This window comes from Microtus pennsylvanicus, chromosome 5 (assembly GCF_037038515.1).
Source record: "Microtus pennsylvanicus isolate mMicPen1 chromosome 5, mMicPen1.hap1, whole genome shotgun sequence".
In the NCBI taxonomy this organism is placed as follows: Eukaryota; Metazoa; Chordata; class Mammalia; order Rodentia; family Cricetidae; genus Microtus; species Microtus pennsylvanicus.
The window spans coordinates 35,078,036-35,092,133 of NC_134583.1; the positions used below are offsets into that span (position 1 = coordinate 35,078,036).

Consider the following 14,098-nt stretch of genomic DNA (forward strand, 5'->3'; position numbering starts at 1 on the left):
CAGCATGGGTACAGTGGAAAAGGGGATGAATCATGTCCCAAGCTGTACAAAGCAAGATTGCAAAAGATTTAGTCAAGTTACACAGAATAGCATGCAATTTAAAACTTGAGTTTTATGCCTAGAATTATCCACTTAATACTTTCTGACTGTGAGGAAGAAGAAAAAACATACACAGGAAGGGAGGACTATTATCCAACACTTTTGGAACTTCAATATTGTTCCCACAACCCGCACATGAGATTGTTCTGCTCTCTATTCCTTAGAATGTTCCGGAAAACCAACATTAGAAAATAGTCAAGTGCTCTGAAGAACGGGAAGAAAGGGCTGTGTGGTCCAAAGAAAAGAGGTGCAAACGTCCTCATGCCCCTCCTCTTCCTCTCCCCAAAGAAGAAGTGTGTACACCAAGGGAACATACGCAGAGGTAGCTGTCACATCTTGCCACCCTTTGGCGATGTTCTGCTTCAATTCCTGAAGTGAACTGATCCCAAGTTTGCGCTTGATCTCCGCAAGATGTTTCTCTTTCGCTGCCAGCACTTGAGAGAGAGTCTGGATTTCTTCTTCCACCTATGAGGAACGTGGATGAGGAGAAAATACAGCAAGGATTGCTCTGTAAGTTATTAAGGGCATCAAAGCAAGCCATGCCCAGACACTATCATTACTTTCGGGGAGATGTTTTGTTCACTTAAGAATCTCGCTATGCATTTTTGGCTGGCTGAAACCCTTTATAGACCAGGTTGGCCTCAGATTCACAGAGATCTGGGTCGTGGTGGCACAGCCTTTAATCCTAGTTCTTGGGAGGCAAAGACAGGCAGATCTGAATTCCAGGCTAGCCTGGTCTACAACACAGGGAGTTTCAAGACAGCCAGGGCTACCCAGAAGAGAAATCTTGTATCAATAAAGGAAAAAAAGAAACAAAAAAAAATTTCACAGAGGTCCACCTGCTTCTGTCTCTCAAGTGCTAGTATTAAAAGTGTGTGCACCACCACACCTGGCTACAGTTAATTTTTTTATTAATTTCATATGTGTCTTTACAAATAGCATTGTTACTAAGCTCTCCTGAGAGCTACTCTCTAAGCTATCAGTTGTCTGCTCTGTTATCTCAGAAGCCTCAGGGCTTCAACCTCTCACACGTGATTGCTACGTCTACATCCGCTGTAGCAGCCGAGCATCCACGGCTTTCCTTCCAGACCCTTCTACCCAACTGCCACAAAAGCAGTTTACGACATCGAGCCATCTCCATCCGCCACCGAGACATTCGCAGCCAACCCTCTTGTGTATTTCATAGACTTCATGGTGAGCCTGCCAAAGTCAGAGTTGTATGAACTAAACGACGTCCCCTAGAGAGCCCCACACTACGTGAACCTCCAACCCTAGAACAGCTATGGCCGGGTATGCTGGGGCAGGGTGCCTGGCAGGAAAGAGGAGCTAGACTCAGCCTTTCTTCTAGGAGCCTGACTGAAGGAATGAGATCATGGTGGAAGACGCTGAAAAGATCTGGAGACAGAAGCATCTAGGAACAAGTGAGGTGTGGTAGAAGAGAAGGCTACATCACAGAGAGAAAACGGAAATGTCACCGTGTGACACAGACACCAGGTAGAGACGAAATTGAAAACTGGGCTCCACGATGGAGCCTGCATGGGTCCGACCTAGGCGCTCTGCATAGATGTGACAGTTGTGTAGCTTGGGACTGTCTCTAACTCTTACTGGCTTTTTGAACCCTACTCCTCATTCTGGGTCAGCCTTAATTCATGGAGAGGTGCTTAGTCTTACTGCAACTTATGTTTTGTTGATGCTCATGGGAGACGCGCCCTTTCCTAAACAGAAACACAGGAGGAATGGATTGATGAGTGGGAACAACAGAGGGGGAGTTGGGGAAGGGACTGGGAGACAAGGGAGAGGAAACTGCAGCTGGGATATTGACTGACTGACTGAGAATCAGTAGAAAAGAAAAATCGGGTCCCTAAAGTCTATTCATTCCCCTTGCACAACGCTTCCCTTAGCTTGCTTGCTGCCAGCGGCACCCTCAGCCCCACCTGACCTGCCACACAAGTCAAGGATCCCAAAGCCTTGGAAAGCAACATACACCTTTGCTGAATCAGTTTCAACCAGCAAGTACATCTTCAGATCAGGACGTGATAAGCTGTCCACCAAAGGAGGGAAGGATAAACAATCTCCAGAGGGAGGCAGAGAAAGGGAAGGAGAAGACTATGCCAACACAGCACTGAGAAGGCATTAGCTGGCAAAGTGAGTCCAAGACAGATGCTTAGAGGACTCAGTGTTAACCCTGACTGCTTAGACCGTTCGGATGTGCAAGGAAAAGGTGGAATATGAATGAGGAGAAGGGAGAATGAATGCTGTCCAAATCAGGAAGTTGTATGGTTCATTCAGTCACTAACAATGACGGGGAGGCAGAGCTTCCATCCAGGTCTTCTTCACACAGCACTTGGTCACCGGGAACAAACACCTCCAAAGCTTCATGGAAAGGCCAGCCACTGTCTCTTCCCCAACAAGGCACATCTGTTGGTTAGAGCATGCTACTGCAGCATACTGGCAGCTAAAGTCCCTTCCTTCAGTGTGGAGGGTAAGGAAGGGGAGACTGACCAAGTGAAGACACGAATGAAAACAGCGCTGTGAGGGCACAGTAATGGAGGCCGGGGTACTGCAGTGATGGAGGCCGGGGTACTGGAGTTATGGAGGCCGGGGTACTGCAGTAATGGAGGCCGGGGTACTGCAGTAATGGAGGCTGTGCTACTGCAGTGATGGAGGCCGGGATACTGCAGTGATGGAGGCAGGGGTACTGCAGTGATGGAGGCCGGGGTACTGGAGTGATGGAGGCCGGGGTACTGGGGTGATGGAGGCCGGGGTACTGGGGTGATGGAGGCCGGGGTACTGGGGTGATGGAGGCCGGGGTACTGGGGTGATGGAGGCCGGGGTACTGGGGTGATGGAGGCCGGGGTACTGGGGTGATGGAGGCCGGGGTACTGCGGTGATGGAGGCCGGGGTACTGCGGTGATGGAGGCCGGGGTACTGCGGTGATGGAGGCCGGGGTACTGCGGTGATGGAGGCCGGGGTACTGCGGTGATGGAGGCCGGGGTACTGCGGTGATGGAGGCCGGGGTACTGCGGTGATGGAGGCCGGGGTACTGCGGTGATGGAGGCCGGGGTACTGGGCTGATGGAGGCCGGGGTACTGGGGTGATGGAGGCCGGGGTACTGGGGTGATGGAGGCCGGGGTACTGGGGTGATGGAGGCCGGGGTACTGCAGTGATGGAGGCCGGGGTACTGCGGTGATGGAGGCCGGGATACTGCAGTGATGGAGGCCGGGGTACTGCAGTGATGGAGGCCGGGGTACTGGAGTGATGGAGGCCGGAGTACTGGGGTGATGGAGGCCGGGGTACTGCAGTGATGGAGGCCGGGGTACTGCAGTGATGGAGGCCGGGGTACTGGAGTGATGGAGGCCGGGGTACTGGAGTGATGGAGGCCGGGGTACTGGGGTGATGAAGGCCAGGGTACTGGAGTGATGGAGGCCGGGGTACTGGAGTGATGGAGGCCGGGGTACTGCAGTAATGGAGGCCGGGGTACTGGGGTGATGGAGGCCGGGGTACTGGAGTGATGGAGGCCGGGGTACTGGGGTGATGGAGGCCGGGGTACTGGGGTGATGGAGGCCGGGGTACTGGAGTGATGGAGGCCGGGGTACTGGAGTGATGGAGGCCGGGGTACTGGAGTGATGGAGGCCGGGGTACTGCAGTGATGGAGGCCGGGGTACTGGGGTGATGGAGGCCGGGGTACGGGAGTGATGGAGGCCAGGGATACTGCAGTGATGGAGGCCGGGGTACTGCAGTGATGGAGGCCGGGGTACTGGGGTGATGGAGGCCGGGGTACTGGGGTGATGGAGGCCGGGGTACTGCAGTGATGGAGGCCGGGGTACTGCAGTGATGGAGGACGGGGTACGGGAGTGATGGAGGCCAGGGATACTGCAGTGATGGAGGCCGGGGTACGGGAGTGATGGAGGCCAGGGTACCGGGGTGATGGAGGCCGGGGTACTGCGGTGATGGAGGCCGGGGTACTGGGGTGATGGAGGCCGGGGTACTGGGGTGATGGAGGCCGGGGTACTGCAGTGATGGAGAACGGGGTACTGCAGTGATGGAGGCCTGGGTACTGCAGTGATGGAGGCCGGGGTACTGGGGTGATGGAGGCCGGGGTACTGGGGTGATGGAGGCAGGTGTACTGCAGTGATGGAGGCAGGTGTACTGCAGTGATGGAGGCCGGGGTACTGCAGTGATGGAGGCCGGGGTACTGCAGTGATGGAGGCTGGGGTACTGCAGTGATGGAGGCCGGGGTACTGCGGTGATGGAGGCCGGGGTACTGGGATGATGGAGGCCGGGGTACTGGGGTGATGGAGGCCGGGGTACTGCAGTGATGGAGGCCGGGGTACTACAGTGATGGAGGCCGGGGTACTGCAGTGATGGAGGCAGGGGTACTACAGTGATGGAGGCCGGGGTACTGCAGTGATGGAGGCCGGGGTACTGCAGTGATGGAGGCCGGGGTACTGCAGTGATGGAGGCTTGGGTACTGCAGTGATGGAGGCCGGGGTACTGCAGTAATGGAGGCAGGGGTACTGGGGTGATGGAGGCCGGGGTACTGCAGTGATGGAGGCCGGGGTACTGGGGTGATGGAGGCCGGGGTACTGCAGTAATGGAGGCAGGGGTACTGGGGTGATGGAGGCCGGGGTACTGGAGTTATGGAGGCCGGGGTACGGCAGTAATGGAGGCCGGGGTACTGCAGTAATGGAGGCCCGGGTACTGGGGTGATGGAGGCCGGGGTACGGGAGTGATGGAGGCCTGGGCCACAAGGGACCCTATCTCAAACCATACCACACTCTAAAACCTTAAGACCTGCTGCGCTTCAGAGTTCATTATTAAGAGACAAAAGGAAGCCAACAGAATAAGAGAAATATCAAAGACCACTGCAAGTTGCTCAAGCAAGTTCAGCTGCCTAGAAAGTGTAATTAAGTGAATGGCCTAGAAGGTACTCAGACCAGCCAAGATGGGGGTGGGGGGACAGAGACACACAAAACAGACCAGCCAGCTGGACCTCCTAGAAGCAGCAGCAAGACCAGGAGAGCAGCCTAGATGGGGCTCAGGCCAACTGAGCGACCCAGGAAAAGACACTCTGGCCTGTTGACCAGCTCACAAGTTATGCAGTCTGTTTCAGATTCCCAGCTTTGATGAGCTGTCACTCATGCTGGGGTGGGCTTTGGCGATGCAGCTGTCTTTGAGTCATTCCTGCTTCTGAACGTAATCCGCCACTCACACTCTTTTGGGGGGAGGGGAGACTAAGAGTTTATATGTAACAGCTCTGGTTGTCCTGAAACTTTGGAAATCAGGCTGACCTCAACTCACAGAGATCCTCCTGTCTCTGCCTCCCGAGTGCTGGGATTAAAAGTATGTGCCACCACCACCTGGCTCATTCATATTCTTTTAATGACTTCAACAGAACTCCCTGGTTCACTGGGTTGGACTTGGGTGGCATCGTACTTTTGTCTACTCACCTATCTGACGTGGGTAGCTGGTTGCTCACGTCTCCCTACATAACAGAGACTAGAATGACATCCATGTCTACTGCGGTCCACAGGAATCATGCAGTGAGTTTCAGCTGACAGAGCAGAAGGCTGACCCACCAGAACGAATGAGTTCTGATGGAGGCAAACCCAGCCTTTTGCATATCACAGTGGATCTCTGGTGAAGCCATACACTCTCCCTTGGTACAAGCTTCAGCAGAGTATGGACAAGTGGGTAAAACGCCTCCCCATGTTCTGGTGCATTGAGTCATCCTGCCGCCACTCTGCAGTGGGAAATTCAGTCACGCGGTCGATAGCCTTGGTTCCCACAGTCTAATCTCCGCTTCGTTCCCTGAGATACATTAGAAGCCACCTCCCTGTAGCTATCTCCCGTTTGGAAGCACAGACATACAGATCACATTTGGAACCGTCCAAGCTCCGAGAGTTGCCTTTGTTTTGCCTGTGTATATAAGCTGGAAGCTTTGGAGAACAGGACAGCAGAGAAGAGTAAAGAAGCCGATGCAGAGAAGTACATAGTGGGAGTTCATTTCCCCTCAGATCTAAGTCCCGCGCTTGCTGGGAGTCTTCTGGACCCTGAGGCTGGCACTCAGAGGTCTCCAATACACATGCAATGCCCAGTGCAGGTGAGTCTATGACAGGAACCAGACCAGCAATTGCTAGGGGCTGGGGAAGGGCGTGACTGTCAATAAGAACAGGGCTTCTTTCTAAGTTAAGGAAAATGTTGTAGTGCACCTGGTGCTGGTTGTACAACCCTGGGAATATAAACCAAACACTTTAAAGCGTGAATTTCATAATATGTAAACGAACTTCCATTCTGGGCTCAGTCAGTCAAGTGCTCACTATGTAAACGAGGACCCCAATTTTTGTTTCTGTTTTGAAGTGTGGTGGCATACACTTGTCACCCCAGTGTTGTGGAGGCAGAGGTGGAAGATGCCAGGAGCCTGCAAGTTACAGGTCGCAGAGAAACCCTGTGTCAAATGCGAGTTTAAAACAGTGGAGGGTGCTTGATGAGAGGGCATCCCCTGGCCTCGACATACGTATGTGTGAACCTGCGGGTATCCCCTGGCCTCGACATGCGTACAGTAGACCTGCTTCCTCCCAGCCCACAAAAATTCCTCCTGAAATAAGAAATGTATTTCAAATTGAATTCCTATCAATTCTTTAATTGCAAGAAAGTGAAAAGGTAAGTTATAGAGTAAGAGAAAATGCTTAGACATCACAAATCTGTAAGGGTATAGAATATAGAATATATATATATAATTCTTACATTTGAAAAATAACCCATTTCTTAAACGGACAAAGGACTTAATGAGTATTTTTTTCCCAAAAATATACAAATGGCCAGTAAGCTGACAAGAGGCTCAGTATCACCAGTCATTGGAGGAAATCCAAATCACAAGCACAGTGGGATCTCATTTCTCACAAACTGACACATACACTTTAACAAAAGGATGCAGGAGGAGCCTGTGTTACTAGGAATGTGAAGAAATTGAGATGAGACGGTAAAGCAGCGTCACTGCTATGGAGAACAGTTTGGTGACGCCGTTAAGAAGTTAAAACATGGGCTTTGACACCACACCTGTGTACCAGCCCTGGAATCCATTTCGTGGAAGGAGAGAACTTACTCCTGCAGGCTGTCCTCTGGCCTCCACATGTGCACGGGTGCACATGCGCACACAAATAAATAGATACATGAATGTATTATTAAAATTAATTCAGTGTGGAATTACTGTATGGTGAAATCATCTTACTTTTAAGCATATACAAAACAGATTCAAAAAGATCATTTGTACATAAATGTTATTGGTTCACTATCCACAGCTGTCAATAATACACCTGGCTACCAGACATATGAACAACACAATACCACATCTATATGGTAGACAAACACACAGTGGACTATTATTAGCCATAAAAAGGGAATAAATTACTGACAGATGGCACAGCAGGAATGAGCCCCAAAAGCATGATCGTGAGAGCACTGCTGAAGGAAGCCAAGATACAGAGGCCAGGTGTGGTATGTGAACTATCCAGAAAACAGGTAAATCCACAGAGGAGAAAAACAGCTGAGAGGAGGCGGCTAAGGAGTGCAGGGGGCTCCTTGGAAAAATGTTCATAACTTGAAAGAGGGGACAACTATGACACTGACCGTGCTGAATGACATTGAACTGTGCACTGAGAAATAGACCATTGTAATAATTTTATAGTCCAGGCAGCGGTGCCACACACCTTTAATCTCAGTACTCAGAAGGCAGGCAAATCTCTGAGTTCGAGGTCAGCCTGTCTACAGAGCAAATTCCAGGACAACTAGGGCTACATGGAGAAACCCTGTCTTGAAAAAACACAAAACACAACAGCAAAAGAATTTTAGAAGCAAAAGCTATGGAAAGTCGGAGCTGGAAATCTGTCTGGAAGTTAGGCTAAAGTCTGAAGCAAAGAAGAAAAGCAAGGAGGGAGGAAGCTGTCTATATCCACAACACGGAAAAAAATGAAGCTGTCTATATCCACAACACAGACAACAGGGATGAGGCTGTCTATATCCACACCCACGGACAACAGGGATGAGGCTGTCTATATCCACACCCACGGACAACAGGGATGACGCTGTCTATATCCACAACACGGACAACAGGGATGAGGCTGTCTATATCCACAACACGGACAACAGAGATGAGGCTGTCTATATCCACACCCACAGACAACAGGGATGAGGCTGTCTATATCCACACCCACAGACAACAGGGATGAGGCTGTCTATATCCACAACACGGACAACAGGGATGAGGCTGTCTATATCCACACCCACAGACAACAGGGATGAGGCTGTCTATATCCACAACACGGACAACAGGGATGAGGCTGTCTATATCCACACCCACGGACAACAGGGATGAGGCTGTCTATATCCACACCCACGGACAACAGGGATGAGGCTGTCTATATCCACACCCACGGACAACAGGGATGAGGCTGTCTATATCCACAACACGGACAACAGGGATGAGGCTGTCTATATCCACACCCACGGACAACAGGGATGAGGCTGTCTATATCCACACCCACGGACAACAGGGATGAGGCTGTCTTATCCACAACATGGACAACAGGGATGAGGCTGTCTATATCCACACCCACAGACAACAGGGATGAGGCTGTCTATATCCACAACACGGACAACAGGGATGAGGCTGTCTATATCCACACCCACGGACAACAGGGATGAGGCTGTCTATATCCACACCCACGGACAACAGGGATGAGGCTGTCTATATCCACACCCACGGACAACAGGGATGAGGCTGTCTATATCCACACCCACGGACAACAGGGATGAGGCTGTCTATATCCACACCCACGGACAACAGGGATGAGGCTGTCTATATCCACACCCACGGACAACAGGGATGAGGCTGTCTTATCCACAACATGGACAACAGGGATGAGGCTGTCTATATCCACACCCACAGACAACAGGGATGAGGCTGTCTATATCCACACCCACGGACAACAGGGATGAGGCTGTCTATATCCACAACACGGACAACAGGGATGAGGCTGTCTATATCCACACCCACAGACAACAGGGATGAGGCTGTCTATATCCACACCCACAGACAACAGGGATGAGGCTGTCTATATCCACAACACGGACAACAGGGATGAGGCTGTCTATATCCACACCCACAGACAACAGGGATGAGGCTGTCTATATCCACAACACGGACAACAGGGATGAGGCTGTCTATATCCACACCCACGGACAACAGGGATGAGGCTGTCTATATCCACACCCACGGACAACAGGGATGAGGCTGTCTATATCCACAACACAGACAACAGGGATTGTAGTGAGCCGGACAGGATCGCCATTACAAGATGGCGCCGACACCCTGTCTTGTTTGTTACAAACAACTCCATATTTGGCTATGGCTTTGAGAGCTGCATGTCCCCGCTTCCCGCATGCGCGATGGATGCGGATTCTTGAGCCTATCCCGATGCGGTCTGGTGTCAGCTGTTGGTGGCAGCCAATCACAGGGCGACCCGTGTGCCAATTCCCTATTTAAGCGGCTGCCTAAGTGCACCCCCTTCCCTTCGCTTCCTGCTTCCCTTCGCTTCCTGCTCTCCCTGCCCCTTCGCTCCCTGTCCCTCGCTTTCCTGCCCCCTCTTTTCCTGCTCCCCATCAATCAAGGGCACTCCAGTAAAGCGTGATCTGAGTGGAATCCTGGTGTGGTGGTCGTTCTGCGGTCACCGGCAAAGAAGTCCGCCGCAACTGGTGCCGAAAACCCGGGAACTTCGGTCGCCAGGCGAAGGGCCGAAGAGGATTCTGAACTCAACACGCGGAGTGGCGACGTCGGTAAGTTTCTCCCAGTATGCTGGTTTCAGTCTCCCCAAGTATGCTGTTTGCGGGAGTGGGTTCTTGGATGTTTGGTCTCGTGTTCGTGGCGTTTGTGGTGTTAGTACTAGCCTGCTTTCTCTGGTTTCACTGCCGTAAATCCGGCCACAACCTCAGAGCAGGGAACAACGTGGACGTTCCGAGAGAGGGGCGAAAGGCCCGAATTAAACACAAGAACGGTTTTTCAGATTCAAAGGGAAGAAACTTGGAAAGGCCTGAAAGAAAAAAGGTAAAAGAAAAGGATCCTGATACAATCCTCTCTAAAAGAGAGGCTAATGAGAAGAGGGGAGGTCCCCTCTATCCAGCGCTCGTGGAATTTGCGGGCCTGGATCGGTCTGAGGAGGAGTTAGATCCTCAGGAGGAGAAAAAACTGGAGAAAGCCGCCTCTGGCAATCTTAATGTGTTATCCTATGATAGGCTTGGTAGAGATCTGGCCGCTAAACAAGATATGCTAAGGAAGGGAATTATATTCCTCTGGTTCGAGTTACCGAGGCCTCCAGATTTTGTAGAATGTGAACAGCTGCAGCTCCAAGATGCAAAGCTGCAAACACAGGACCTGCCTTGAGGACCGACAGGCTAGAACGCTAGGCCACTCCCAGCGTGGGCCTCAGGGCATAGTAGCGCAGCACGACCGTGGTAAGGCTCACCGCTCTGCTCAGCCACACATCCAAGCAAGGCTGAGCACATGTTCTTGTGGTTAAACAACTTTGTATTTAGGCCCCAAAAAAAAAGGGTATTGCTAAGTTTTGAGGTAGATATTTGCCTAATTTTAAAAAATAGACATAGTGGGAGACTCCCAATGCTGGGGAAACTCTCACTCGGGTCTTGGGATGGCGCGGGCCCCGCATGGCTTGCGGGAGACCATCCTTGCTGAGGTCGCGCATGTGGCCTTGGTTGGTGGGGAGGAATTCAACCCCGAGTACCAGGAAAAAGAATTTTTGAAAAAGAGGCCACTGCCCAGTGGTCCAAAAGGGTCATAAATTCCAAAAAATCCACAGGTGGTTGCCTTGGGACCACTCCCAAGGTCGTAATCTGTTAGTTCCTAAAACACAGCAAGCTGATAATCACAAGGAGGAAACTCACTGTTTCTTGGGATTGTTATCAGAATTGCAGTCTGGCTTTGTCTTCAGCTGGTTCTTAGGGCAGGGTCGCTGAAGCGGCTAGCCCTGGATTTTTGGTTCTTCTCTTCCTGCTGGGAGAGTCTGGTTTGTTCAGGTTTTTCAATTCCTTGTGTGATCCAAAGGTGACTGTGTCGGTTTGCACTTCCAACAATGGAGTTTTTTCTTTAACCACATTTTCTTAAACATAAATTGTTAGCAATAATTTTTAATCTTGGTCATTTTTACAAGGATAAGGTAAAATCTCAGAGTTTTGGTTTGCATTTCTCTGATGGATAAAGGATGTTATGTTTGAGCATTTTTTAAGTGTCTCAGTCATTTTTAAGTTCATCTGAGAGTTTTCAGTTTAGGTCTGTAACAAATATTTTTATTGGATTAAATTTTTAATAACTAATTTCCTGAGTTCTTCATATATTTTTGAAATGGATTTATGATAAATAAAGATCTTTTCCCACTATATAGCCTTGTTATACAAAAGCTTCTCAATTCAGGAGATATAATTTATGGTTTCTCACAATGTTTGTGCCACTGAGGCTATGTTTGAGACGTGGCAAAATGTACTTCAAAAATTTTTCTCTGTAAGGTTCAACATAATTTTTATATGCTAAGGCCTTTGGCTCATTTAAACTTAAGTTTTGTACATAAAGATGGATATAGATCTATTTTCATTTTTCTACATGTTGGGGCCTGGTCTTGGCACCAGATAAGATCCAACAGACTACTGCTATAAAATTTCTGGGGGCAGTTATATCCCCTTTGACAGTGACCCCTCAAAAGATTTCCATTCGCACCCATCATTTGAGGACACTTAATGATTTTCAACAATTATTGGGGGATATTAATTGGATTAGGGGGTATTTAAACATCCCCCGGGCAAAGTTGTTGCCCTTGTTTTCTATTTTGGAAGGTGATCCAAATGTTAATTCGAACAGAACTTTGACCCCCTTGGCTGAAAAGGCTTTAAAACAGGTGGAGAAAGCAATGACTAAGGCACAATTGTGCCGAGTTGATCCTGATTTGCCCATATTCTTATGCATCTTAAAAACTGCACATTACCCTACTGGGGTGCTATGGCAAGATGGCCCCTTGTGGTGGATCCATGGTAATTCTTCAGGTACCAAAACCATTCAATATTATCCCGAGTTGGTTGCTTCTCAAGCGGTATTGGGGATAAAACATTGTTTAACATCTTTTGCAACCATGCCAGATAAATTGATTATTCCCTATACCAAGGAACAGGCGGAGACATTGGCAGCTACAGTAAATGAATGGGCTGTTTTGGTTTGCGCTTTTCCTAACCTTATTGATAATCATTATCCAAGACATCCTCTATTAAATTTTGTGGAAAGGAACTTAGTGTATTTTCCTAAGGTTACCTTTAAAAAGCCCATTAATATGGCCTTGACTGTTTTTACTGATGGCTCCAAAACTGGCAGAGGTGCCATAGTAATTCAAGGTAGGGATCCCATTTTGCTTGATTTTCGACCTGATTCCCCACAAGTCACGGAATGTATGACCGTGCTGGAAGTTTTTAAAAGATTTTCAGAACCCTTCAATTTATTTTCAGATTCTAAATATGTGGTGAATGCTGTTGCCTCATTGGAGGTGGCTGCCTTTGTTAGAAATTCAAGTACAGTTTCCAATACTTTGTGTCAAATTCAAGCATGCATTTTACAAAGAGATAATCCCTTTTTCATTGGACATATTCGGGCTCATACTTTGCTTCCAGGACCCATGTCTGAGGCCAATGATTTGGCTGACTGCCTTACCCGGTCCATGGCTTTGGTCGTCTCGGACCCTGTAGAATTAGCACGAGATTTTCATAAGCTTTGGCATGTGCCTGCCAATACCCTTAGAAAAAAATTTCATATTTCCAGACAGATAGCCAGAGAAATAGTTAAAGCCTGTTCTTCATGTGTGACCTTTTTATACCCCCCTAATGTTGGGGTCAACCCTAGAGGGCTGCAACCTAACGCGTTGTGGCAAATGGATGTTACCCATCTGCCTGATTTTGGCAAATTAAAATATTTACATGTATCAGTGGATACCTTTTCGGGCATTATTCATGCCACGCCCCTAGCGGGAGAAAAGGTAACTCTTGTAAAAACACATTGCCTGGAGGCCTGGGCCGCCTGGGGAAAACCCCTACGCCTGAAGACAGACAATGGCCCGGCATATACCTCCCGTGGATTTCGTGCCTTTTGTGCACAGCTCCAAGTGACCCACATTACGGGTCTTCCATACAATCCACAAGGACAAGGTATTGTGGAGAGAGCCAACAAAAATATTAAAAAAATTCTACAAAAACAAAAAGGGGGAATCCGCTTCCCCCAGGGAAAGAATCTCCCTTGCTCTCTTCACACTCAATTTTTTAAACCTGAATGAGTCGGGTACTGCAGCAGCTGAAAAGCATGCAGCAGGCCCTATGGAACAAAAGGAATATGTAAAGTGAAAAGATGTATTGGATAACAAATGGTATGGACCGGATCTTGTGTTGGCAAGATCCAGGGGAGCTGTATGTGTTTTTCCACAGGGCCAAGAGGCTCCACTTTGGGTTCCGAGCCGGCTGACACGCATGATCAAGGAAGTTCCTAAGGATGAGGCTGAGTCTCTGGAAAAAGTTCCTGCAGACATCCCTGATGACGTGGATCCAGTGGAAGGCGGAGCACTGAAGGGGAATCCTGTCAGCCTTCCCAAAGGCGATGCCTGTTCGGCATGATGCCACAGTTCTCCCCAGATTTTTACCTTTTAGGAGAAGCACGTAACTTTACAGAGAAAGGGTCCCTGTGCTTTCAGTTGCGTGGGCATGTTTTTGGCAAGCTGCCTGGGTGGCCGTGTGTTGTGCCTGTGGTTGGTTTGCTCCCTTCGAGCCCAGACCAATAGGGATAAGGCTATATGGGAATAAAGTTATAATCTCTCAGGCATTAGCTACTCTGGAGTGTGGCTCCTTCCCCCAGATATGGTTGTTAGCACTAAGAGACGCTTAGAGCTTCCATCCTGCACAGCCT

General features: G+C 49.5%; 1 protein-coding gene across 7 annotated transcripts in view; it reads right to left on the minus strand.

The window, feature by feature from the left end:
- The window catches only part of Tpd52 (tumor protein D52), a 115,943-nt gene that overhangs the window by 20,760 nt on the left and 81,085 nt on the right, over positions 1-14,098 (minus strand). For all 7 annotated transcript variants that reach the window (XM_075971481.1, XM_075971480.1, XM_075971479.1 and 4 more), the window contains exon 3: positions 416-564. In XM_075971481.1, the coding sequence (XP_075827596.1) occupies positions 416-564 (149 nt within the window). The remainder of the gene's footprint in view (positions 1-415; positions 565-14,098) is intronic.